The sequence below is a fragment of the Bemisia tabaci genome, chromosome 6 (assembly GCF_918797505.1).
Source record: "Bemisia tabaci chromosome 6, PGI_BMITA_v3".
Classification (NCBI taxonomy): domain Eukaryota; kingdom Metazoa; phylum Arthropoda; class Insecta; order Hemiptera; family Aleyrodidae; genus Bemisia; species Bemisia tabaci.
Window position 1 is genome coordinate 23210642 of NC_092798.1, and position 27938 is coordinate 23238579.

General features: G+C 38.0%; 2 protein-coding genes across 2 annotated transcripts in view; one reads left to right on the plus strand and one right to left on the minus strand.

The window, feature by feature from the left end:
- The window catches only part of Gdap2 (ganglioside induced differentiation associated protein 2), a 145138-nt gene that overhangs the window by 32555 nt on the left and 84645 nt on the right, over positions 1-27938 (plus strand). Inside the window, exon 7 of the mRNA XM_072301709.1 lies at positions 11301-11448. Within this exon, the coding sequence (XP_072157810.1) occupies positions 11301-11448 (148 nt within the window). The remainder of the gene's footprint in view (positions 1-11300; positions 11449-27938) is intronic.
- On the minus strand, positions 17764-27805 carry LOC109041452 (constitutive coactivator of peroxisome proliferator-activated receptor gamma). Its single transcript, XM_019057816.2, has 10 exons — positions 27517-27805; positions 25730-25855; positions 24699-25071; positions 23689-23955; positions 22515-22731; positions 21475-21807; positions 20759-20928; positions 19249-19456; positions 18341-18436; positions 17764-18033 (listed from the first exon to the last, which is right to left on the minus strand). The coding sequence occupies exons 2-9, from the start codon at positions 25822-25824 to the stop codon at positions 18414-18416; spliced, it is 1686 nt and encodes a 561-aa protein (XP_018913361.2). The 5' UTR covers positions 25825-25855; positions 27517-27805; the 3' UTR covers positions 17764-18033; positions 18341-18413.

Sequence of the window (27938 nt, forward strand, 5' to 3'; positions counted from 1 at the left end):
AGGATCAAGCAAAAGCTGGGGTTACTTTGTGTTTCACTTCCCATACTAGCCTAATATTTTGTGTCATTTTCCTCTCAGTTAGTGTTCTCAACCCCTGTCGTGCCGGAAGGATTTCTGTCATTTTTTTATCTTCGTGTTTCGCGATTCATGGCGGTTATCTGAAATCAATTCACGGTCGTTTTCAAATTTCAATTTCCCAAACTGATTGTGAGAGTTGCCGTTGAGTATTATTCTGTCTATTTTTACGAAATCCAGTGCTGAGTTCATGAGGAATTCGATGGGCCAAGTTTCGGTGCTTACTCATTTGAGTTAAAGTATTTCGCCCCGTAGAATTCACGCCTCTTTACCGGTTGGGCGTTGAGCATAACCCGTCTATGAAGAACAGATCGGTCACCGTGTATCACTGGGGTGGGTGTCAACTCGCTTTCTTTACCCCGTCTTTTTAATATCTCTCTCTTTTGTCAAATTTACCCCCTTTCAGTCATACCTCCGTCGTAGTCGACATGTATGATGAGTTCTCCAGTTTTAGTAAGTTGATTTTTGTTTTGTTTTTCTAAGTGTGTATTTTGAAAAATTAAGACTCAGTAATTTTTGTAGTCTAGCTCAATTTTAAAATCTAATTTCACCTTTTTAATTTCCTGCCACGGAAAAAAGTACAACTTTTCGAGAATTTAAATTGCATTTTCATTTATCCGTGCCGGTAAGTTAAACCGTCAAACTTCAACGAACTTTAAGTTTCCATTGGAATCCGCGATAATCCTCGAAAACAAATGTCTTATTTTATACTCGGAACTTTATATTCTTCCTTCTCTTCTCCCCTCCCTTTGCCTTGCTCTCTCTCCCTCCTGTCTCTTTTACATTATTTATCATTTTTTAAATGTACGAGAGGTATAAACTCACAACATGAAACACCATGTTGATTGGACCTGAAACATATCGATGGTGAATAGGGAATTGGCCCAGGTTCTCATGGGAATACATATCGACGGTGAAACTACCAAACCACGTATCTAGTTTGCGGTGTTTGAAAATCTACGCTCGCATTTTATTTTTTTGAAGTAGACCAAATCAATATCATTCCTTGAAATTTTCACAGAATTTTCTCCGCACGAAAAAGAAAAATCACAGAAATTTTCAAGACTGGACGTTAAGTAGTTTTTCATTTAAAAAATAAAGTATGACAGGAAGTCTGCGACGTCGCAAACCGAGATACGTGGTTTGGTAGTTTCACCGTCGATATTCAATCAAGGAGCAAGTTCCCGCTGGGAACCCCGAGGGTTCCCTTAGGTCACTCTGAATGGCCCATGGGTTCTTGTTGGTCTCTTCATTCACCCCATAAGGATCCACATATGTACCGCCCCACTCCAAGTGTTCCAATATGTCCGGTCCCCAGGAAATCCCCATGGATCCCCATGAAATCCCCTTGGATACACATTGGAAGCTTTTGGGCCGTCATGAGACCATTTTTTAATAGGGTTAGTCTATTAATTTCAATAATCAGCCCGCAGGTCCAAAACAGCCGAGTACCAAGGGTCAAATGACGGTGACGACGCACAGTGGATCGAGTCAATCAGGGAGGTCGGATATGATATTGTTGACAAAAACTACAAATTTTGATTTTTATTTCGCCACATTTTAAATTTAAAGGAATGCCCCTGAAAGAAAATTTCACGAGAAAACCAATGGAACCAGTTTTAGAACCTCAAAGTTTTTATAATCGGAGCTGTAAGCGTTTAAAGTTTCAAAATTTGTCCGACCTATCCCATCGACTCTATCCACTGCGCGACGTCCCTTGCACAAGTCCTAGCCGTCCTCAGTCGATTTCCATGGCCTTAACGCTCGTCTCGCGAATTGGGGTGTTGGCGGACGAACTCGATGGCGAACCACGCCACGCTCCGAAAAGCGTATTCGTCGCGTCGGTGCCGGTGGATTTTTTGCCCTCCCGACTCCGAATCGGAGGTCCTGCGTCGAGGCGCACAAAAAACGGACGCGTCGCGTCGGTCGTCGCTCGTCGCGTGCCCGCGGTCATGCGGGTCGGCCAGACCTTGAGATTGACAATGGGCAATGGGCAATGGGCAATGGGGCCGTCCTAATTGGAGTGAGTGCGCCATTCGATACCCTGGATCCATGATTGCTACCGATGGTGGTGCCTCCGCATCTCCGTCGCACGGTGGATCGAGTCACTAGGTGAAGTCGGACATGATCTGGAAACTTTAAAGCTGCTTCTCTTCTTCTTCTTCTCTCTTCTTCCTCTTCTTCCTCTTCTTCTTCTTCCTCTTCTTCTTCTTCCTCTTCTTCTTCCTCTTCTTCTTCTTCCTCTTCTTCTTCTTCTTCTTCTTCTTCTTCTTTCTTCCTCTTCTTCCTCTTCTTCCTCTTCTTCCTCTTCTTCTCCTTCTTCTCTTCTTCTTCTTCTTCTTCTTCTCTCTTCTTCTCTCTTCTCTTCTTCTTCTTCTTCCTCCTCCTTCTTCTTCTTCGTCTTCTTCGTCTCGTCTTCGTCTTCTTCTTCTTCTTCTTCTTCTTCTTCTTCTTCGTCTTCTTCTTCTTCGTCTTCTTCTTCTTCTGTCTTCGTCTCTTCTTCTTCTGTCTTCTTCCTCTCTTCTTCTTCTTCTCTTCTTCTCTCTTCTTCTTCTCCTTCTTCTTCTTCTTCTTCTTCTTCTTCCTTCTTCTTCTTCTTCTTCTTCTTCTTCTTCTTCTTCTTCTTCTTCTTCTTCTTCTTCTTCTTCTTCCAAAAACGACTAGGGCATAGCCCTGTGTGTCAGGCCATCCAGTATCGAGCCCAATAAACTATATAAGTATTATAATAATCTAAATATCTGAAAATCGGTAAAAAACAAAGGACTCGTCAAATCAATAAAAACAGCGTAAAATCTTCGATCATCCTCAGGGAGAAGAGAGCCAGCTTTGTGCTTATCTCTTAGAGGGTTGTCCGGTCATACAAATTTTCGCTAGTCTCTCCTCATCCCTTCGGTCAACGTGCTCCGACCACATCCTTCATCTCCACTCTCCTTCTTTGAAAGCTTATATTTTCGAAACCATGAAACACAAACGTTCAAGAGTGGTTTTATTGGGTTTTTTGTGAAATTCCTTTTCAGAAACCCCTCTCGAAATTGAATTTGTGACGCAATGAACATGAAAATTTGAAGATTTAGCCGAAACTTCCATGTCCGACCTCATTGCTCGTTCTACTGTGCGTCGCTGAATCATTGCTCCTCGCTCGCGATGGAGATCATTACGTTATACACGTAATCGCACCGAAAACAATAAATTGAATGCGCTTCGGCTCTGGCTGGAGGCACCTGCACCTCTCTTTTATCGATGATTTCTGTGTTATATTCCGCCTTGAGCGATAATGGAATGATATCCAGAGAATAGGGTTGACGCACATCATTAAAACTGTTATCCGAGCCATAGGTTTAATTACGCGAAAAGTAGTCCTGTGGTGAGGTCAGTTTGATGGTTCGGACTTGGAAGATGCTGGGCAATTGGACCGCGTATAGAAGGAAGAAACCAAGCTACATCAGCTATTGTCAAATTTAAGTGGGCAATTTGATTTTTTACAATAGGACATTTGTGCGGGTTCCTTTGAAAATGTTGAGGACTTTGCTTCGTACTATGGAGAAAATTCACTGAAATTAGCACACAAATTCGCTTAACCGTTTTTATGTCAAAAATTGAATTGCCCACTTAAATTTGGCAATACTAATGTGGCTTGGTTCCTTTCTGCTTAACACGGTCCGATTAGTCATTGTCAGTTGTGGATAATGTAGCGGGCTGATTATTTAAATTGATGGACAAAGGAGACCAAGGGGAAAATCGAGAGATTCTATTGGTTGCAGTGGGCGGTTCTTATAGTTAGTTAGTTAGTTAGTTAATTAATTACGACGATCAGCAACTAGGTTATTTACGTCGGAGACCAGGAAATTACCTTACATTTTGTACTTTACTTGTTTAAATAGCTTTAATATTTCGGTAGTTACTTTTGGATCATCAGAGCCTAGAATATGGGTGTTTGGAGGGCGGTAATTTTGAATTTTAATGCGTGCTGTATTGAGTAATTGAGGAACGTTTTTCCCTTCTTTAAAAGTGTCATTGCTGGCTATGCATCGAAATACCTGTCTTTTTATACTCTCTTACAAGTCACAACACTCTTTCGAAATGAGTGTGTAAATCCCCTCATTTTTGACTCTTGATAAGAGCTTATCTAAGCCGTGGGTTGTGCTCATCGTATCTTGCTTGCTTAGTCGCACGCTGACGTGCGTCGTCCGCCCTTGTGTGCTTCCAGTCCTGGTTTTTTAGTTGTTCCTCGTAAAAAACGTAAACAATCCTTGCCGTGTATTAGCCTAGGTCGAACAGTCAATCGTCGTTGAAAGGAGTTGCCTTACATCCATTCAATAATTATTTCCCCTTTGACTCTCATCTTTAGTGTAATATTTTCAAACAATATTCAGTCACGTGCATAAAGAATTTGAAAAATGAAGAACTCATAGACTACTAGACAAGGTACGAATTAAAGAACTACATTTTAATGTTTTTTCTCCAAGCTTTTACATAGTATGCAGTTTTACATAACAGGAAGTTCAGAAAACTCTTGAGCATTCTTATGTTCATATTTACACTTCTTACTGTTGATAAGATGGAATACAAATTATGCAAATAGCATCGTTTCTATTCATTTAAGTTGATTAATTTAAATTATCAATACGTTTGTTCTCTTTTCGTGTTAGATTTCTGAACTTTCCATTTATCGACGTAATTCATTTTCTACGTAAATTTTTGAAGGAAAATATTTGTAAGGAAGTGCTTTAGTTCGGACCTTACTACATAGTGCCCCATCACAGGCAACCGCACTCACGTGGTATTCATCTGTAAATGTCATTTTCTGTGGAAATTTGAAGTTACTTCAATGAAAATAAGAACCTGAAAAAAATACCATCAATTCAAAACATATACCGTTTAAAATCGTTAGAAATTCGAATGGAAGAATAATTTAGTCGCGCTCTGGAGTGAAAAGATTGTGCGCTGGTGGCAACTAATGGATGTCGCGTTTTTAGCGACGTTATGAAAAAAATTTGGAAGAAAATGTTTGGTGAGTGTTATGAGACTTATGTGATCATACTTCTTTTTAATGTTTCTACATTGTTTCATTATTTGGGGGAAAATGTTTATAAATCTGTCTCATTGGTGACGATTACGTGCTGCACATGTAGACTGATGTTGCAGTTTTGTCAAGATTTCGTCCCGTCGTCGCCAGTTTATTTTGTCAAAGCATCGGTCAATCGTTTTGTCGAGTTTTTCGTCCTTTATTGATCATATGTGTAGGTCGAATGTACCTTTGGAGAAATCCATTTTTTTTCCCTAAATAATAAAATTGAAAGTTGCATCTCGTGTTATTCAATACGTTTGGTTCATCCTATAATGTCGTAGTTAAAATCATCAGAGTCATTTTTCAGTCCAAACATTGACTCGTATATCGTGACCGTAGGAATAACTCGGTCACACAAATATCTTGCACCTGAATGTATTTACTCTAGGGTACTTATAATGGGGGATTAGATGGTGTTTTGAAGCGGGGTCAAAATTGGCCTTTATCGATACCTCTCTTTAGCGATAAAATTCAAACTAGCCAAGCAGGCTATATGCTCATATAATATCGATGAACGTAGAAACTAAACCGATTATTTTTCGAACAATCGTGAGGCGTTTTCGTTGTTTTTAATCGACCCTTTTGTTTTGGAAGTTCTCTCTCTGTAAATTCCAAAAGAGAGATATTTTCGACGCTTCTCGGTCATTGCTCTTGTTGGCAGACGACGGGAAATGTGTTTGCATCGCATCATGTATACAAGTTCTTGCAAATCAGGTTTTCTCCCCTCCCGTAATTGCAGACGTTTTGCTTAAGTCTGTACCAGCGACATATACTGCCGTGCTAAGGAAGAACGCCGTATGAACACTCGAGAGTTGCCAAATTTCCCGTAATAAAAGATGTATTTTTGACGACATTCACGCGCGTTTTTCTTTAAAATTTTCAGGTATTTTAGATTAAATTGTACAAAATTGTCTGAAAATCTTCGGGGAAAATATTCACAATTTTCCTAGTAAATTCGGTTTTTATCGAAGGAAACTTGGCAACGTCTGAAGGCTCATACGGCGTTCTTCCATAGCACGGTAGTATAAGTGCGAGTGCCTATTTCAACACTGATAAATCCAAACTCTAAGCAGATTCAAATCATGCAAAAGCTGTAAATAAATATTTTGATCCCTAAAACAATATTTTCGTGACGCGTTGCGTCAATCTTATAATAAATGTTACGTTGAACAGTCCTGTCTGTGTGCTGTGGCTAAAGATCTTAGTTACAAAAATACAACATTTCAGAGCCCCTGAAAGTGGGAATTTCATGTACGCAGGTCATTCGCCTGGTCTTTCGCATAGCATTGAGTTACGAATGTTAGATCTGATTCTGAAGTGTTTAAAAGAGACCAAGAAGAACCATTCAGTTAATTTTGCCGACCATTATTTACTCTGTTTTCTTAAATGAAACACTTAAAAACGATGTAACGTTTTCATTAGAACCCCCATTAAGTGATGTAACAATGTGTAATAATTAGATATCTTTCAAGCGGAGGTTATTTTTTGATGATCCGAATCAACTTTATGCATCTTCAGTGAATAACTGCAGTTGCATCAATATCATCCTGTGACCTGATTCCATAGCCAACGAAAATGTGCTTTCAAACTATGACGGACCACTGCTCATTAGAGACTTGATAGTTTTACGACTTTAACGATTAGGTGCTATTTCCGTTTTCATGCGCGCTTAATTGAAACTGCAAAACAACCATAATGTCGTATAACTTTAGTGTTGTAATTTTCAATTTGAAAAGCAACATTGCATGATCTGTAGTATTTGATCAATTTGAAATGAGCCCCTTGCCAAGGAGATGCCCCCCTCTCTCTTTCGGCCTCCTTAAGTATACCCTCTGATCAAGCAAAAGCTAAGTATGCAACCTACAATCCTACCTATAATAGTCCTACCTAATCCTATCCCATCCCATCTCACCCACAATAGTTACACGGCCTCTATCTATAAATTCCTTTCATGCACGATTTTCGTCAGAATCGCGTTAACTCATTCAGATATTGCAATATTGTCCCTTTCGTCCAAATAAAGATCAAGTTCGAATTTGGGTTCAATCGCACTTACCATTTTCTTTTAAACGGTCATTAACGTTAGTGCCCTCCTTACGCTGTTTTCCTCTAAAGTTTTTTTTTTTTTCTTCTTCTTTTTTTTTTTAAATTTTGGTCAGATTCTTTTTTGTCTGACTTTATTCCAACGATCTAGAAATTGTATACAACAGGAATATAGGAATAACTGGATGTTATAGTACCAAAAACTTGAAGATTGAAAAAAAGTCATTTTTTTATAATTTATTTTTTTCTTTGTATCGGTACGGCTAAGATACTGTCAGAGAAACTACTCCAGTATTCATGTCTCTCATATATAGCTTCAAACGCGAAGGCTTGATTTTTGATCAATGATTACCTAATGAAAAAGGAGTTAAATTGGAGCTTGTGCCAACCTACGCAAGACCTTAACCAATCCGAGTATCAACTCTGAAAAGGGCAATTCATGTGCAATTTTTGATCGATGGCTCACGAATCTACCCGCCGTAAAATTTTGATCATCATTCATCATCCATCGCCAATAGATGTCTCTTTTTTAGGAGGCCGCAATGTAGCTCATTTTGGCACAAGTTCCAATCTGAACTCCCCATTTTGATCGTGTAATCAGACTATTAAAGTCGCGATGCATATTAGCATAGAATATGTTGTGAAGTGCGGGACCTTTAGAATAAATCTAATTTGTATGTCGAACAAGAGAGGTTGAATTTGGCGCTTCTTTTTGTCGAAAATTAGTTTAATGTTTATCTTGAGTTGGTTCATATTTTACGATTTTTTCCATCAGGCTTGTAGCAGCGAAGAAAAGTGTATCGGTCACCTTAAGCCGTTCTTTGCTAGATGTACGAAAGTCTTGTATTGTCCGAAACCACGAACGGCAAGTCGCGCGTTTGTGTATTGTTCTAGTTATAAGGGAAAGCTATAGCGCCTTCAATTTTAAGTGTATGCAATACAAACATCCATAGAGTACGAATAGTTGTATTCAGCCGCTGGTACTAATGCCAATTTGCGTTCGCCGGGTGGGAATAATCGCAGAAGGCACCTCTCTCTTTCTGTGCTCCTTTTTAATGGCACGGACTTTTCTCCATCATGTACATGAATATCAGCTACCCCACTGCTTAGAGCTATATATTTTAGAGGAGCCTCACGCCTCAAATTGAGTTGAAAAATTATAATTTGGATTTTCAACTGAAATGTCTCCTCAGTATCGTAGAGAATATATGCAAGAGCTCCTTTCCATGTTTGTGCCAATTGAGTGCGTAAAGCTGCATTAAAATCCAACGGATTAAAACTTTTGGAACATGAGAATGAAATATTATATGTAAATAACTAACAAAGCAGATCAACCTTAAAAAACTCAAATTTTCGCTTACCACTCAAGTTCTTCAAACCAGTTTAGTCAGTCAAAACGTTACGAAAGATGAGTGAAGATGGCTCTCGAAACTAGTTTGAAGGATTCAAACACTAAACAGTTATTTGAGTTTTATAAAGTTGAGCCTCCTTTGTTAGATGAAATATATGTTTTCGCTTTTTCGTTACATACATATAAGTCGCTTTTATAGCGCTCTTTGGCGCTTTACGACGCCTAATCGCCACAAAGCTCGGTCTTCCCACAGGTCCCACAGGTTCGGCTTTTTCGTTACTCTTTGTAAATTTTGCTTTATCATACGAATATTCTATTAAGTAGCACCGGCACCCCTACACCCTTGTTCATCAAAACGTTGATGGTGTTTTCTATTATCTCAAAACAACGTTTTTTTAAAAATGCTAAAACTTTCAACTGCAATGACTGTTTGTTTTATTTGGTATCTTTGGGTGTTCTTGTGCTTAAAATTTCCCTGAAATTTTTCGCTAAGCCTTATTGACGCCATCGTGACTAAATTTTGTTGGACCTCTTTTCCCCGCGTAGGGTCAAATATGCTGTTTCAGGGAATTTTAAGACTATTCTCATTTTCATGGATTGGAAAAAGCGTTATTTTTCAATGCGAAGTAAAGTGCACCTCTAAGAATATAGCTTTTCTATAAAACAATTTCAATTCCGTATCTGGTTTCTTCGGCGTTGTCATGCGTTCCAGCATACATTATCTTCAGCGGATCATTCCGCTTCCTTCTTGGCACCGGTTCAAACTTCTTGTTGCGTGGTATGGAACCCGTCAGATTGACATGAGCGTGAATCGTGAAAACTTTTGCGTTTAAATAAACTCAGATGGTTTTTATCACTACCGCATCGAGCGGCGAGACTTGCATGTAGTGTTGCATTTTTGGTGAATACACGGTCTATTTTCCCATGAGGCTCTCATCAAATGATGAAGAGTTGGTGAGATCAGTAAGGGTTATTCGGAAGGAGGAGAGGGTGTGAAAATCATCAGAATTCTTGATTTTTCAAGCAATATTGATCACAGATACTTTTGGTTTTTATCTTTTTAAAACGTGCATAACACTGTTTGATATTCTTGTCTGTCTAACTAAGTTCGCATGCTCCTACGTGCTTTTTTTTCAAGACAGCTCTGTGAAAAAATGTTAGTAATACAAAGTTATTAAGGGAACTAATAATAAAAAGATCAATGAAATAAAAGTAAAACAAAAATAAACCGTAAGTTTTCTCTTTGTCAGCATTTTCATTGTGAAAACAAGACAAAAGATTTGAAATAAAACATAAAAAATCGCAGGGATCATAATAAGATTCGGTTTAGGAGAACTGAACGTCCAAAAATAAATGAACTGTAAAGGAGGTGTATATATGATGGTCAACAAGATGATATATTGTCAAAAAACGTAAAATAAACATCCAAAGGAGCATTTTCACCCATTATTTTATTTAAGCTCAAAATTGAACAGCTTAAAAATCAAATCCGCACGATAAAGCATAATAAATTGAAAGGTCAAAACTTTTTAGCCGCATTATCCTCGCGTACTCTCTGAAACGAGACAAATTCATTTTCAGATAGATTGAAGGCTCTTGTAATTTTATATTTATTGTAAAATTCCGCTCAAAATTGTGTTTATTTTAAAACATGGATACATGTATGAAGCACCCGGTTCATTAATAAATTGCATGTGAGTCAGCTGTATTATTAGCCCGGTAAAGTGCAGTATCAAGACTGCAGCGTAAATAAAAGTGAAGTTTTTTGTTTGTTTCCTTTTCATATATTTTACTAAATGACGTCTATCTTCTTCCTCGATAAAGTCTATAAATTGGGTCATTTTTATTCGTCCATATCGATAGCCAAAAGGCGCAACCACGTATCTCCATTTCGAAGTTTCAATATTTCCGGTCCTAATTGATTTTTTCAGGGATAAGTAAGCTTTTATTGCTTCAAATTTGCACGGATCATTCTGCTGAGGGAGAAGAAAAATATTGGAAGTTTTCAAAAAATTATGTTGGCTGGTTTTCCAAAGGTAAATTAAAGCATGACCGAAAGTCTGCAACGTCGCAAACAGAGATACGTGGTTTCGTACTTTGGACATCGATATTCTTCGTCTTACTCATCATCGTCTCTTTCAAGCTGGCATGTTGGTTGGTGGATCAAAACGGTGGATGCATGTTAGATGAAATAATTGTATTTCTCGCAAAGTTCTAGTGAATCGCTGTAACAATACTACACTAAAAAAAAATTCTCGGCGTTTTTACCAAGGTCCGTTGGTACCTTTACCATCTCACTTTTTTACCAATTATTGGTAATTTTACTAAGACAGACTGGTAAGCTTACCTAAAAACCGGTATTTTTACTGGTTTTTTTTTTCAGGTAAAAATACCACTTTTATTGGTAATCAATTCCCGGTAACTTTGCAATTTTATCTCGGTAATTCTACCACAGTCGATAAAAAATATTGGCGTTTTTACCAAGGTCCAGTAAAATTACCGAGAAAGTTCAATAATTTTACCGAGATTCCTCGGTAAAATTACCAATTCCATGAATGGTAATTTTGACAAGAAAAAACTGGGATCAAATAGAACCCTGGATTCTTGGTAATTTTACCCTTTTTAGTAAATACACCGAGATTTTTTTTTCAGTGTAGATCAAAACGGTGGATGCATGTTAGATGAAATGATTGTATTTCTCGCAAAGTTCTAGTGAATCGCTGTAACAACACTATAATGTTGTTGTTTTTTGTTTTGTTTCAGGTGAAGAGACGACAGTGGTGGACTTAACAGACGGGGGGACATTCACCCAAATGCAGGGGGACCTGGATCAACAAAGGCTGCTCGGAGAGCGGCCGCCCCTTCCCACGATAGACCAGTGCCTAGTACGTGATATTCACAACAAAGAAAGGTAAGCTTTCCCTTCTTTTCTGTCGTTGAGTTTTATCTCGAAACTATGTCATTTTTGACGGGAGTTCTTGATTTCGCAAACGTGCTTTAAATTCCAGTATGAAACTGGAAATTTCCTCACAGAGTGGAAAAAGCTCGTTCGAGCACAATTTTTTCCCTATAGAATTGTTTTTTTATGTCCATTCTTCTTGCTACCTGCATTTTTGTTTTGTTTTTTGTTTGTTGTTCATACCCGAGACTTTATATATAAAGATGCAATATAGATTATAGATATAAATATGAATTATAAGAATGCTTAAGGACGAAGATGCAAAATGAAATGTCATGCAGTTTTTTGAGTCGATAAAGTCTCATTAAATTTCATAGAATTTTTAGAGCCTGAGGTTGTCATGCTCAATACCTAACCGTTTTCCAAGGAACTCGGAGGTCCATTAATGGCAACTGGTTTTCCGAAATTTCAAATGTTATTTTTCACTATTTCCGAGCGTTTATAATGACTTCCAGAGTCTATGAAAAATGTACCATATCACATATTGTTTCCTACATACTTTTGCGTCCTAGGCCAAGGTGTAGGTGGAACTGGGGGGGGGGAGGGTCAAACTTGGGAAATTTCCCAGCAAAACCTCGGGCAAGCTAAAACTCATAGGGTGCGTCAAAAAAAATGAAAGTCTGAAATGTTCCGCTCCCCAGGCGGCAATCGATGACGTTTGGTAAAAAAACATGTTTGCCAAAATTTGGGCCAATTTCAACCATTTTAAATGGTGCCAAAGGTCAATTTTGTGATGAAATTATGATATTTTGGTTTAGACCTCGATTTCGTACAAAAAACTCGATTTTACGCTGAAATCGTGCGTTTACGAGAAAAATGTCAAAGAACTCGACTTGTAGAGGATAAAATTTTACACTAGGAGGACGTCTTTGTAACCGATAAAAATCAAATTGAACTAGAAAAACTCAACTCGGTATTTATTTTTTTGGTCCTCAGAATTTCCGAGGTCTTACTAAGTAGAGGTTTAAAAGACTCATTTTTCACGAAAATAAGTCGAAAGAGGGTATAAATGAACTGTAGGCAAGTGTTGAGGATGCAAATGTCATCAGAACTTCCTCAGTTTCAAAAAAAGTTCCAACTATTTTGCACAATCCTCCAAAAAGTGTACGGCTCGAGAAGCAGGATCGTGCTATAATAGTAGGGGGGAAGTGCGGTTTGACCGGGAAAAATTGCGTAACAAACTTTCCCTATGTAATCGTCATCAGTAGGTCCCCCTGAACAACTTCCTAAAAGTTAAAAATGGCCCGACCCCGGAATATCCCTCAAAAAAGTTAAAATTGAAAATGGCGGCCGTAATAAGAGGGTCCGGGAAATCGGTATTTTAAAATGCTCATTCTGTCTCATCGTGTGAGGTAGCATTTCCCATGTAATTTTGGTCGTAGATTTCATAAATGAATTCCGCAAGGCCCTCCGGCCAAAGGGGGCGCTCCAAATCAAATATGGCGGCCAAATGTGAAAGGCAGGAGGTTGCATATTTTTAAATATTCACCGCAGGCACAAGGAAAGTGAAGTGTCTTTATTTTCATGTATTTATGGCCAAGAAACTTAAATTTGATGTTATAAATGTATTTAATAAAGGAAATTAAAGGAAACATACGACTACCGAGAGAAACGTAATCTCAGAAGGGGCCTTGCGGAATTCATTTATGAAATCTACGACCAAAATTACATGGGAAATGCTACCTCACACGATGAGACAGAATGAGCATTTTAAAATACCGATTTCCCGGACCCTCTTATTACGGCCGCCATTTTCAATTTTAACTTTTTTGAGGGATATTCCGGGGTCGGGCCATTTTTAACTTTTAGGAAGTTGTTCAGGGGGACCTACTGATGACGATTACATAGGGAAAGTTTGTTACGCAATTTTTCCCGGTCAAACCGCACTTCCCCCCTACTATTATAGCACGATCCTGCTTCTCGAGCCGTACACTTTTTGGAGGATTGTGCAAAATAGTTGGAACTTTTTTTGAAACTGAGGAAGTTCTGATGACATTTGCATCCTCAACACTTGCCTACAGTTCATTTATACCCTCTTTCGACTTATTTTCGTGAAAAATGAGTCTTTTAAACCTCTACTTAGTAAGACCTCGGAAATTCTGAGGACCAAAAAAATAAATACCGAGTTGAGTTTTTCTAGTTCAATTTGATTTTTATCGGTTACAAAGACGTCCTCCTAGTGTAAAATTTTATCCTCTACAAGTCGAGTTCTTTGACATTTTTCTCGTAAACGCACGATTTCAGCGTAAAATCGAGTTTTTTGTACGAAATCGAGGTCTAAACCAAAATATCATAATTTCATCACAAAATTGACCTTTGGCACCATTTAAAATGGTTGAAATTGGCCCAAATTTTGGCAAACATGTTTTTTTACCAAACGTCATCGATTGCCGCCTGGGGAGCGGAACATTTCAGACTTTCATTTTTTTTGACGCTGTCATACGCCTTCTGGAGATCCACAAAAATTAAATGCAGTTCCTGAGCTACGGCCATTTTCTTCTCAATGACCTGGACAATAACAAAGAGGTGATCTATCGTAGACCTGCCAGCTCTAAAACCAGCCTGCTCCTCTGCTTCGTGATCCTGCCATTCGTCCTCGATCTTCGCTTTCAGTATCTTCCCGTACACTTTGCTTATTGTCCCGGTCACTGAGAGCCCCTGGTAGTTGTTACAGTCGTCCTTCCTTCCCTTCTTTTTGTAGATGGCCTTGATCCAAGACTCCTTCCACTCCCTTGGTACCTCGTCACCCCTGATGCATTGTTGCATCAGTTTTCTGAGGCACTCAAAGAGCTTGGCAGTCCCGTACTTGACCAACTCGACAGGAATCCCACCAGGACCCGGTGCTTTGTCATTAATTAGCTCTTTAACCGCTTTAATTATGTCACAAGTGTGGATCTCCAAGTTGTTCATTCTTCCGTTGTCCGTGCTGTTGTCTCGAAACTCTGGGCGCCTTTCCGTCAAAAGATCTTTAAAATGATCCTCCAGTTTTTTAAGTGATATCGGAGAAACGATGTCGCGCTTCATGTCTCTACGTAAACCTTTAATTAACTTCCAGCTCTCAGCACTTTTTCTCCCCCCTAGGTAGGTGTTAATTCTAGAACAGTTGCTTTCCCAAGCTTCATTCTTCTTCCGTGTTATGAGGCTCCTAACTTTAGACTGAGCTTTCCTGTAAGCAACTTTATCTTCAGTCTTTTTAGACGACAGAAATATAAGGTGTTTTTGCCTCTTAAGATTTATCTCGTCTTCAATTTCTTCATCCCACCAGTAAGGATGCTGGTATTTATTACTGGTTTTGTGAACACCTAGGGCTTCTTTCGCTGCAGAGTGGATACAATCTTTGATGAACTGATATTGCTCTTCCGTGGTACCCGAGAGTCCATCCCCCAGCTTCTCATCTAAGCGTTTCCGATACAGATCCTTGACACTAGGGTGCTCCAAACTTTCGATGTTATACCATACTTCATGATTTTGCGTTCCCTGACTCTGCTGTTGCTCAGGCATTGGCTCTTTATCTTTAATCCCTTTAACGGGAAACGCTATATCTGCTCGGAGGAAATGATGATCACTGCCGCAAGAGAGTCCTGCACACTCTAACTTGCTGCAATTTCAACTTAGTAGTGTGCTTTACAATTACATAATCGATGATGGATTTCAATCCTCGCGTTGGCTGGACCCAGGTATACTTATGGATGTCTTTGTGTTGAAAAAAGCCATTCAAAATTTTCATCTCAGTTTGAGAACAAATTGAGATGAGCCGATCACCGTTATCATTAACAGCATCCTCCCCAAACGGTCCAACAACTTTACAGTTTACTCGTCGTCCCGTTCTGCTGTTCAAATCACCCATAAGAATGGCTTCCCTGCCAGCACCAACGTTCAGTATTTCATCATTCAGATCTTCGAAGAATTGGTCCTTACATGCGACAGTGGCATCCATGGTGTAATAATTGGTGTTAAAAGTCGAGTATTTAATTGCAAGAGTTGGGTTTTATCACTCTCAGATTTCAAACTCAAAAAGAATGAAGACGTGGTTTCGGAGTATGGGTGTCGTCTTCAAGAGATGGCTGAGTTTCGAAGGGAACTTCATTTGCGAAGACTCAGTGCAACATTTATCCATCTAAAGTGCTTTCAAAGTTAGTAATTGAAAGTGAGTTCGATCCCTTGCGTCCAGGGCTTCCGTCCAGGCGAATTCCTCTCAGAATTTCATTTCAAACGAAGCGTCCTGTCAAAGTTTCAGCGTCGAATGTTTAAAATTGAGCTGTAACTGATTGTGATGTAACTGTGAGTTCAGTTCTTACTCCTAAAATCGCAACGCCCGTCATCTAGACTGATGATTAATTAGCTGGAAAACCTGAGACAAAGCTAGATCCATAGAGCAAAATCTCCCTAAAAAAGGTAGTTCATATTGTGGGTTACGATTTTCAAGTGGAGAGAAGAAAATGTATGTGGAGATACGTTTTATGACTGCGTCGCGAGGGTAAAAGTATTTTAGCGTTTCCAGGCGTTGTCGTGCGCCAAATATACGTACGCCTAAAAAAATTGATGACACACTCCGTCGATTTTTTCAAACTTGCAATCGTGAGGCAGCGGTAGCGCATGATGCGTGTGCAAAAATTCAATTTGACTCCTATTAAAAAATGGAGATGGCTCCTAAAATTTGGGCTTTCCGCCCAAGGTGGCGCCTAAAGTTTTAGGAGGAAGGTAGAACGCTGAAAGGTAAGGAACTAATTGGACCTAGTTTATCAGGAAGGAACCGACCCACATTTTCGAAAAAGTTGAGTGAAGAATGTTTTTGGGTTCCACTAGTCGTATATTTTCTCCTGCCAAACCCTGAAAGTCGAAAAACAGAAATGAGTGTATAAATAGGTGCTAAAGTTCATTTTCTACATTGAGCTTTATGCAGGAATAAAACTTCTAACCTCTTTTTCTCAGTTTCAACTTAATGTAGGCTGGTTCCTTTCTGATGAACTCGGTCCAATGACGTAGAGACAAATTACATCAATTCCAAAAAAAAAGAGGAAGATTGTGTGGGGCTAAGCAAGTCGAAATTCTGACGAGAATAATAATTTAGGAAAGGTCGAACTCAGCGTAACATTATAGCCAGGGGAGAAAGCAGGGGTTCGGATTTACGTTACGAGTGAGGGGGAAGTAGCCGGCAAGAAATTAACACAAATACGTCATGCAGTATTAATGAACGGCTCCTGGAAGATAGGTGAGGACCATTCGGGTTAAAGGGCATAATAGACGGCGAAAGTACAACTTATCATCGTTCGCGACGTTGCAAATCCTTCTTATTTTACCTTTTTAGAGCAGACCTGATAAAATTTTGCTAAAAATTTCGTTAGACTTTTCTTCGTTCTTCTAATCATATCCATCCAAAATTTTTCTAAAAAATTTGAGCAGTATTCTCTTGAGAAAATAAAATAAGAGCGGAATTTTTTGAACACTGCAATCGAGATCTATGGTTTCGTAGTTTCACCATCAATACGTGTTTGACGTTACTAATATTTTACAAATTTCGGTATGTTTCTTTTTCAATCGAATATATTTACCTTTACATGTTTCCCCCTAGATTTTAAAAGTTTTATGGGATAAGTTTTCTGAATTATCTGTGCAAAGTTAAGTGAATTTAAGTGAAGTAAAAGAACGGCGAAGTCTCTCAGAAGTAGCAACGCCATTCTGGACTTTTTTCGAGCGGTTTTACGTACATATTACTGCTTTTTTACCTCTCTTTGCGTAGTGGAAGAGGTGTAACCACTCGTGGTATGTACAATGTTCGTGTTTGAGACGTCGATCGTCGATTTTGTGTCCCACTTGAGTGCCTTCAATTACGTCTGATACAGAATCACATACACCCATGCATTTCAAGCTTGTATCATTCGTAGTTCTGGTTCGGCGCCGGGAGTTTTCAGCAGCTGTCGGAACTGCATAGTGCACATGCATGCATTTCTTAGCTATCGATGCGTATTTGCTCCGCGTAGATCATTTGGAAGTGATTTTCGGGAGCGTTTATGAGAAATTTTTTGAATTCAATCTGCGCCAAAAAACCTGATCAGAGCCGTAAAATTCTTACTACGTGTATACTTACAGCGTCAGCTGCGTGGAGAAGTAAGTGCGTTGGACTCTCAGTTCTCTGCCTCCTTTTTCGGAAGTTTTGTCAGGTAGCAGATGAAGCTTGTGTCAAAAATGAACACGGTATTTACATTTTGCAAGCATCTTTTCCAAAACTGCCGGCGAGTGAATACTGAATAATTAGTAGAATTAAAATATGCTAAAACTCAAAACTTACTTTATACTCAGTACAAAAATAAACAAATCTTTCCAAATAGTGTTCACTTGAGTAAAATAAGTAAACAGTTGAGTAAATCATCGTATGATGTGTTTTTAATTGTTGCAACCAACAAAAAAGCAAGATAGATACGATGTACATCCAAGAGCGAAGATCCGCAGGTCTAGAAATTTCATCTTTTGCCTTCAATGTGGTGAATCCTTGAAAACGATGACTCTGACATTATGGAATTTTTCCAATCCCGATACCTGTCAAAAACCAAACCAATTTATTCATTTGCTATATTGAATCTCTGATTTTCAAATATTAGGTTACGTTGTGGTATTTTAGAGGGATTTAAATTAGCGGAGATATGCCATATTTTTGCATGGACGTACGAAGAAATATAAACATGCACATTAACAGGAATTCGAGATATCTCTCATTCCTATATATGTATAGGTATTATTTTAAAACCCGTACGTTATTTTTAAGAAGTGGGGTGCACAGGGTCATTCCGATTGAAAATTCATCGAAACCATAATATAAGAATAAGATTATCAAACTCCAACATACCCGACCGCCACAGAGATCAAAGAATTTCGCTCCATCTTTCGCTTTCCGGTACCTTTCTTGAAAAAGTTTCCCGTCAAAGTAAGGGTGTTGAAATACCTGTAAAATTAAGATGGTGCTTAAAGAATTGCGCCTCGGATTTTTTCTTCTTTTTTTCTTTAAAATTATACTTCACTGATTACTGTTTACTGAATGCGCGAGTACTCTTCTCTCTTCTTTCATCGATGTAAAAATATATACCGATGGATTTTTTATTCACATCGTGTTCAAATACTGCAATTACTGCAAGGGTCTTGCAAACAGTTCGACTCCTCTCTCCCTTAAGCAACCATATTAAGTCATAAAAACCCACAAATCAAACGATTTGATGACAAAATGACTTAATTTCAAGTCAATCCATTACGGAAGGTATTTTTTTAGGAACCACTTCTAAAACCCCTCTCCTACCCTACCCCACCCTGCAGCCCTTTAAAAGTTATTTAATAAAATCATGTGGTTTTTTAATCACTTTCCTACTTGTATTACTTGTTTTCTCAATTTTCGTGGTTTTTGTACAAGAAAGGGACTTGTTTGAACGCGACCAAAATAAACGACGGTGTCAGTCGGCATTCACATAACTCGGTTACCGACGTCGCAGACTTCCTGTCATACTTTATTTTTTAAACAGAAAACTACTCAACGGCAATTCTTTAAAACTGACGTGATTTTTCTTCTCTGTGCGAATACAATCCTGCATAAACTTTAAGGAATGATGTCAATTTGTTCTCCCTTAAAAAAATAACATAGAGGCACTGCAAACGAGATATGTGATTGCGGACTTACGCCGTCGATAAATGAAATAAGTAAAGAATGGTTTTTTGAACAAAACGTCTGAAGTCGATTTTAGATAGTCTGCTGATAAGATCTTTTACCTTTGATCGCGGATAATGGGAAACCGCATGCATTCAAAAGTCTGAAAACAGTTTGCAAGCCGCGCTTAAATATGGAGGCAATAATCACCGCCCGAACATCAATGGGGTCTGATGGTAATTCTGCTAGATAGTTGAGAGGCTCATGGGGCAGTGTGACCACTGTTGCAATCAAGGCATTTATTTCCCATTCTTCCATCTCCGTGTGTTCCTGGATAAGAAACGAAACACTCATTTGGACTTTACATTTTTGAATTGAGAATTAATATTTCCAGCTCATAGCAGAAGCAACACATGTGCTATCAGTTTTTTTAGGGATAGGTGGGTGCTTTTGTGGATGAGCCAGGAATAGCAATTCCTGATACTTTGTCTAACACTGCCGTGCTTAGGAAAAACGCCGTATGAACATTCGAGGGTTGCCAAGTTTCCTCAAATAATACATGTATTTGTGAAGAAAGTTTTGCATAGTTTTCCTTGAAATTTTCAAATATTTTAGATGAAATAGCAGAAATTTTTTTTTGAAAAATTTGTGTAACAATATTCACAGTTTTCCCGGTGAATTTGACCTTCATTGAAGGAAATGTGGCAACATCTGAAGGCTCATACGGCATTCTTCCTTAGCACGACAGAACAATCGGCCACTCTGTGTCATTTTTCGGTGGCAAGCGCAAAGATAATTCAAATTTCAGGAATTGTGTAGCTTGTATGAGAGTAGCATTATCTGTGATATATTCCTCCGTAATTTATTTTTCATAATGCTTGGTGGGTAGGGACGATTTTTTGACGGATTCAACATACGATTATTCCAAATCTGCCTAATTTCCTTTTTTCTTTATTTTTCTTTCACCAGAAACAAGCAAAATATTGCTTTGAAACGTTCTGTGTTCATTCTTTAGAGTATGAAGTATTCATAAAATTTCAAAGCAGAATAGTTGAAGCGAAATCTATTGAAATGATCATGCAAAATTGTAAAACCCACGAAGAAATTAGACAACGTGCGATGTAACCAAGCTGATTTGGTTCAATACCATCAATTTAATTTATTACGTATGTATGCTGTATCGATCGATTTTTTAGAAAGGCCCCTCAGAATTTGTATTAATTCTTATGTTTACTTTTTTTTTCTCTCTAACTTTGAAAAGCTCATAAGTTATGAAGAAATTCAATTTAATTTCAGTTTCTTTCTTCTATTTTACAAACCTGCGCTCACTCCAATAGGGTTCAATAATACTAATATTAACTTAATAATTACCATAGTAATAAAACCCTCCAAATTCCATCCCCATCTTTCAATGCAGCAAGGCTGTAAAAGGAGACTTCTAAAGAGTCCGCCTCATATGAATGAACATCGTGAAAATATAAATTGAAGCTTATCAATAACTAATAATTTACTTATCGATCAAGAGTGTATCTTAAATTGTAGGAAAATTGCTCATCATCGCAGGAAAACAAAATTGTATCTTATCTTTGAATTACAGTGCCTAAATACAATATTCAAGTACAATTTTCTTACCTTCAAGTAAACTAAAACAGGCGTTGAAAGTACCAAATATTCCGGGAGGCTTTTCAGCTCATGGTAGTTTAAGTTTGGAGAAACAGCCTGAGTGAATAATTTCCACCTGATTTTTTGCATCTCCTCCGACCTGTCCTCTCCCCACAGTGCCAGAAGTCCCGGATGGTGAGCTAGATAAGTTTTGAGACAAGAAATCGCGCTAAATTTGATTAAATTTATTCTTTTTGCTACGAATGTGTCGTAAAGGCAAGGAGGCAGAAAGTTAGCAGTAAAGTAAGGCTTAAAATACTGCTCATCCTATATAATACCCCTAGTAAGCGTCTTTACATCAAGCGGTTATTGTACTTCTAAAAACCCGTTACTCTACAGTGCTTCCTTTAATCACTACAAAAAACTAAGGCAAAGATACAAAAAAATGTGACTGCGTGCGTATACCTATCAGAAAGATGAAATGATGCATTGAACGTTTTCCATAGTTTTTAATGTAAAAACGTAGTAACTTCGGATAATGGTGCGAGGTACAATGTTTGTGCGTGTCAGGAGTGCATGTCATACCTGATTTTTCAGTGTCTTTTTTTGATGCAGTAATTGTCAATGATGTCCATTTTACAAATTAAGTTTCTTTTTTTTCTCAATATCGAAATTAGCCTCGCAAAAAATTATTACAACTTATTTCTCCGCTTATTTGTATCTATATTCACATTATCATGAATTACCTGCCGGCAGCTGTGGTTTTACCAAGTACAACTCTCCCTTGAACTCTCCCGAACAATCGGGTTTTTCTGTGCTCCATTCTTGAAATAGTTGAGATCCAAGTTCTGGTGGTCTCTCTGCGAGAAGTATTCCAAAAAGCATCTGTCTCATCGGCCGGAACAATTTACCACTGGGGGGCAAAGAGGTATCACGGAGATCCTCCAGAGTAACGGTGCACCGATAAGGCGTCCCTCTCAAAATATTTAGAATGACCGCTGTATTGAGGTTTTCAATGTGGAGCTCCTCAGCTTTTTTGCAAATTTCCTCCCATTGAGGGTAATTGGCTGCGGTAGGAGCTGAAAGAAAAACGAAAATATTTTTTTCTAACAACATGTAATGCGTGTCATTGTCGGAAAGAATGTTCTCGACGAAATCAGATAACGTGACTTGATTTTTAGACTGCTGCCGTTTTCTCATTCATCTTATCAGAGTCTTTTCACTTCAGTTTTGTTCCTTTACGACAACATTTCAATCTGTTCACCTGTTATCAAGATTTGATTTAATGCTTTTTGACGCTTCACTCAACGCACTTGAACAAAATTGTTTCTATTAGATTTGAGCGAAAACAGAGGGATTCTTTGCAGAGAGATTCTGTTGAAAAAAAATCAACCAACACTCTTTAATTGTTAGAAACATGCTGTGTGAGTGATATTTGTAGTGGAAAAATTGATTTTACTTTTGAAGTTTTGTTTTTAAAAAAATGGACATTTCTCATAATAAGTTTTTTCTTTATTCCATTTTACAGCTTTCGGAGGTCAAAACTTCAAAGCGCTTTCATCCAGTTTTATGGCAGTACTTCTTGCCATTTTTTTATCATGCAAGAAAAAAAAATCTCGTTTTTCGTTTTCCTGTAACTTCTAGGCTTTCTCTCCTCCTTTTTGTTTGTTTTTATTTCAATTTAACTTTTTCCGTTGAGGTCCTTTTAAATTATTTTTTTATAACTATCAACTAAAAAATGAACAGTACTTGACTTTAAATTGGATGGTCAGGAATAATCGCTTACCATGTAAACCCACTTCAGACTCAAATGAGTAACTACAGATACTATTTTTGAGAATGCGGGCTTTTTCCGTGGCGTGCAAAACCTCCTTGGCTATTCGCGGGAGTGCCTCGAAGAGTGCTTGCCCTTTTGGTAACCTTTGGATGTACCTACCCAAAGCTGGGAACAACACTTTATAACTTGGTCGATAGCTGTCCTTGCAGAGCGCCTGGTGGAATATCTGTTTTTGGCAATTGAAATTGAAACAATAATGAGTATCTCGTTCATTATAGAGGAGGCTTAACAATGGACCACTAGATAAGGTAGGAATTTCAGCATTCTGATACATGTTTCTTAACCAAAATTTTACGTAAAACACGATGCGCACAACGAAAATTACCGAAATTAACTCCTTACGAAGATATTTAATTATTCTTGATGCGTGAATTCAAACCACCCGCTCATGAAAACTCAATGCTCTACGTGATTCACATCGCGCGCTAAACGGTATCATGCCAGTCTCTGCGATATAAAAATCTGGCAACCTCAATCTTGACGTTTTGGCTCAGTTATAGCAAATTGCTAATAGTTTGAACAACACATGGTGGGAAATGAACATTGCTCGATTGAGAAGCTTGCTGAAACCGTTGTAGTGCGCGATTTGACTCACGTAGAGCTTTGAGTTTCTTGTGAGCGGGCAGTTCAAATTTCTCGTAACCAATGTGAAATAAAAACGTTAATATCTTCGTTAGGAATTGGTTTCAGTAATTTTCGTTGTGTGAATCGTTTTCTACGTGAAATCCTGGTTAAGAAACATGTATCATATCGCTTAAATTCGTACCTTGTCTAGTGGTCCATTGAGATTTTTTAAATTTTATATTTATTTAATTATAACCATCTACTAATAAAGTAGTTCTCTTTAATTTTTAATAGGAACCTGCCGCCATTGATCAGTCGTGGAAAAAATCCAAAACAAGCTGACGTCGTGTCCCTCGTCAGCAAGTATGAAAAAATAATCCCATAAGCAAAATGAAGAGAACATACAGTGCGTCCATCATTAAGTAATTCTAAACCAGATAGTCATTAATTTCAAGCCTTTTACCTGGCTTGGTTAGCTTCCTCTCCCACACCCTTCGCAACTTACACGAATGGAATTAGGGAATTAAAATAGGCATGGAGACGATTTTATCTCACTTACCCTCAAATCCTCATATTCTGCGTAACCATTCCCACTCAAAGTTGCTAATATTGGAAGTTGAGTCACTTGTATTCCCAAATGACTGGCTAACAAGTTTCTGTCATAATTGTACGTGCTCATTGTCTCAAGCTGGAAATGCATTGCCGATAGCGTATATTTTGCTCCGCCATAAATGATAAAATCGGTGTCTTGACAGAACATTGCAAAGCAGTTATTCTTCTTGGCAAAATCCACCACCTCAACTTCTCTTCTGCTAGATATGAGAACCTGGAGGAGAAAGGAAAGAAGGCAACAGTGTTTCATAATTCGCCATTCCCTGACTCTCAATAAAATAAATAGACCGAGGCTGAGACAGATATTGGCAACATGTGGAATCGCTTTTGTGCTTTCAAAAAAATAAAAAGTATAAAGTATGTTTTTTTTCAGATGTTATTGATCAGATAAAGTATGTACACGTGCTTCATTGCTCTGATGAATCTCTATTCACCGGAAAGAAAAGCACCTGGAAAAATATAAGTGGTTGCTTCGGTTAGATTTACTTTCAGTTTCACATCAGAAAAAGGAACACTGCAACGGTATCTCTTTTCCGTGTAGGCCTGTCAATATTTGTCAAGGCATTTTTCGATAAAAGAGCGTATGAGGCTTCCAATGATGCGAAGATTGCGCAACGTAACTCTTTAGTTTTAAGTAACTTATCTGACAGTTTTGCTATGAATTTTTCGCTGAATCTGCTTTGAGTTTTTCCTCGCTATCGTGAGGAAGCAAGTCGACTATGAATGAATTTTATTTGTCGCAATTGCTATAAAAACTTGCACAAGCTTAGCAGCATTGCAAGCCTCATACGCCCTTTTACCGAAAAAATTCCTATTTTGATAACGTTTTCATGTCTTTGTCATAAAATGTTATCACGATCGTTAAATTATCATTTCCTTGCATAAGCGCGGATCGTTGAACTCTAATTTCAGACAAGTAGGTACTTATTCTAGCCAAAAATAAAGCTGCTTACGTACTTCAACGCCAAATAAATCCTTTAAATAATGTGAAAATCCTAAATTTGAAGGGAAAGTTGGTGTATAATAGACAGGCTTCAGATCAACGACTTGAGTCCCTTTTTTTAAAGCATCGAACACTTGATTAATCGCTTCTATTTGCTCCGTATTTTTCCAGCGCCATTCAGGAATTTTGTCTCTTTCCGGCTTTGCTCCTTCAAAAAAATACACTTGACGCACTCCAAGCTCCCGAAATGCATCTACAATTTTTCCAAGTTTTTCTAAAAATTCCTTAAACTGGCCTCCTGCTACCCAGTCAAGATCACGATAAAAAAACGGCACAAAAGACGATCCATCAAAAATGATAACCGGGTGTTCCTCACCAGTCTCCTGTCTAAAGAAAAGAAAAAAACAGAAATCTCAAAAAAATAAAAGGATATAGAGGAAAGGGTCTAATTTTCAGTAAATTTTAAATGTTGAGTATATAACGTTGACAAGCACACAGAGAGATGCTGAATGATGAAGTTCGTCAGAAAAGCGTTGATGAACCATTTTTAGCCAAATTCAGTCATTGTAGACCATTTTTCAATCGGAAATCACAATAAATTAATACAACTTTGTCTCAAATTTCATATATGTCAGTATTTTGATCGATTTTTTGCACATATATGATTGAAAACTATCAAAAAAGCTCAAGAAAGAAACACTGCAGGAAGAATAAACGGGATACCTGCAAAGAATTTCACTGGAAGTGATTTAACTAATATATTGTCTTGTGCCTTGGGCTTTTTTCACTTTTAACGGAACGTTTTTGTTCAAAATTTATTAATGAAGTAATTCATCAATGAATGAATTAATTACTTGATTAATTAATTTATTTATTTTATCACTCATTTTTACTCTCGTAGGGTAAGCTTTAAGTATACACCGTGGCGCGTTGCCATTCGTTCCGGAAGTCAAATTATACTTAATTCCTGCCCAACAAAGCTTTTTAATGTCTTTTACCAAGATAGTTTTTCTCTCGTGCAATCGTAAGATCAATTTCTCCTTACCTGTGTTGCTCAAGGAGATCCTCAATGTTAACCTTTTGAAAACATCCAGGAGGACAGTATTTTTCCAAGTAGGTTTGAAGTCCTCTGACTCCCATTATTTTTATCTTAGGCGTCGTAAGTTGGATCCTTATAAGCATAATAAAAACACACAAAAAAAAGTTCAATGATCTCAAAGTTTAAGAAACGTTTCAAGCCAAAATTACTGCGAATAACTGAGGCAGAGACTGTATAAATCTCTCAGATCCTTCCTCTAAATTTGTTTAAATATTACTTCTCTTACTTAGTATTGAGTATTCGGTAGAAGGCAGAAACATTTTGAATGTGTGAATACAGTGGGCACTGGGCAGGTGGGCAAAATGCCATGAGAATTACACCAGGCAATGAGAGAGAGAGAGGAATAAACAAGGCAGTTTTGGGAATACCTACGTCAGACCTAGTGGAGGAAAGGGAATAATCGATCGGACATCAAAACGTGGTTTGAAAAAGAAGATTTAAAAGAAGTGAATGAAAGAAAACCGCGAATATTTTAAGATTGAAATGTACCTTAACTCTCAAGCGCGCCTGGATTCCATTTTTCAAAAAAGAACCAAGAGCATTTAGATTACATTTTGCAATAAGGAACAGATCTGGCCAGAAATAGTGGTTCCCTATTGCATGAAATGTGGTCTATTTCAATGTTCCTAACATTGTGCTAATACATTCTTCTAAATTTACGAGGGTAATTTTCATTTTGAATTTATATTTCATTGGGAACAAAGATAAAACTTGTTCATATGATCAGTTTATATTATCGGATTACATCCCACCTATAATAGTTACCCGACCTATCCCATCCCATCCCATCCCACCCCACCTATAATAGTTACCCGACCTATGTCGTCAATTCTTTCGTTCACGATAACTATCGTTAGCTTTACATTAGCCTATTCAAATTTTGTAATTTTGTCCATTTTGGTCTTATAAAGAACTGTATAGATTTTTGGTTAAATCGCACTTATCGTTTACCTATAAACGGTAATTAACGTAAGTGCCCTACTTACGCTGTTTTCCACTAATCTGTTTTTATGAAAGTTCCATTCCTTGGTTTCCTTGGTAACCTTTGTTTGCTATCAGCTGATATTTTATTTCAGTTTCTTTTTTTTTTCTTTTTTTTTTTTAATCATTGCTAGGTTAGTTCTAATTTTTTTGCGGCATTTGTTCTACCTCCCCCCCCCCCCGCTCATTTTTCTAGCTCCATCACCTTCTCCCCTCAACTCATTTTTCCATCAATTTTATCGTTTTTTTATGGCATGTCTTGCTCCCCTACCACCATTTTTTCGGGGTTATAGATATTTTAGCGGCCTCTAGACCCGTGACTCCAGTCACGGGCATTTCGCTAGTTTTGCAATAAGGAGCCTCTATATCTGGCTCTTCCATAAAAGCACCTCTCTGCATGGGGAAACCAATGGAACTTATATTTTTTTTCCTAAAATGAGCCAGAAATAGTGCTTCCTTATTGCTAAGTGAAAAGAAGTTGAACAATCCTAGTGCCATCGGAATGCTCTTGGTTCCTTTTTGTTAAATGCAATCCGCCTAATAGTAAGAGGGTCGAAAATTTCATGAGATTCCACGAAGGAAAGAAAAAGATATTAGACAAGTGGTTTGCAGATTTTTTCATGTTATTTTTAAGTTATTTTCCAAAGCTAACCTTTTTTTTTTGAATAATCATAATCTGCAGTTCATGCCCGTAAAATTTATTTTTCGACAATGGGCAAATGCAATACCGAAACACAACTTATTTTACTCACCTTATTTGAGCCTGACGAAGATGAACATTTCTGCGGTCCCGCACTGAGGGTTTTCAACTCAAAAGAACACTCCACTTTTCGCACTATTTTCGACCTGAACGACACACCTTTATAATCTATATGGAGAGAATTCGCTCGTGGCCGGAAGAACATGTTTATCTTCTTTATCGACGAAGTTGCGGCGCTACTTTACTCAACATGTTAGCGAGCGCGCCCTCTGCCGTTTGAGCAGGCTATTCAAAATGCGCGAATAAATCCTCGCCGATAGAACTTCAAACGCTCATGTGCTTATGCTGCCCATAAACTTGGTTCTTTAACTCAATTACGACCATTGTGAGTGTGCTTTCTCATTGCATCGGTACAGACTTCAAGTGATCACTTGTGACCAATAGACGGATCCAGCAAATTGGCAACACTGTTTT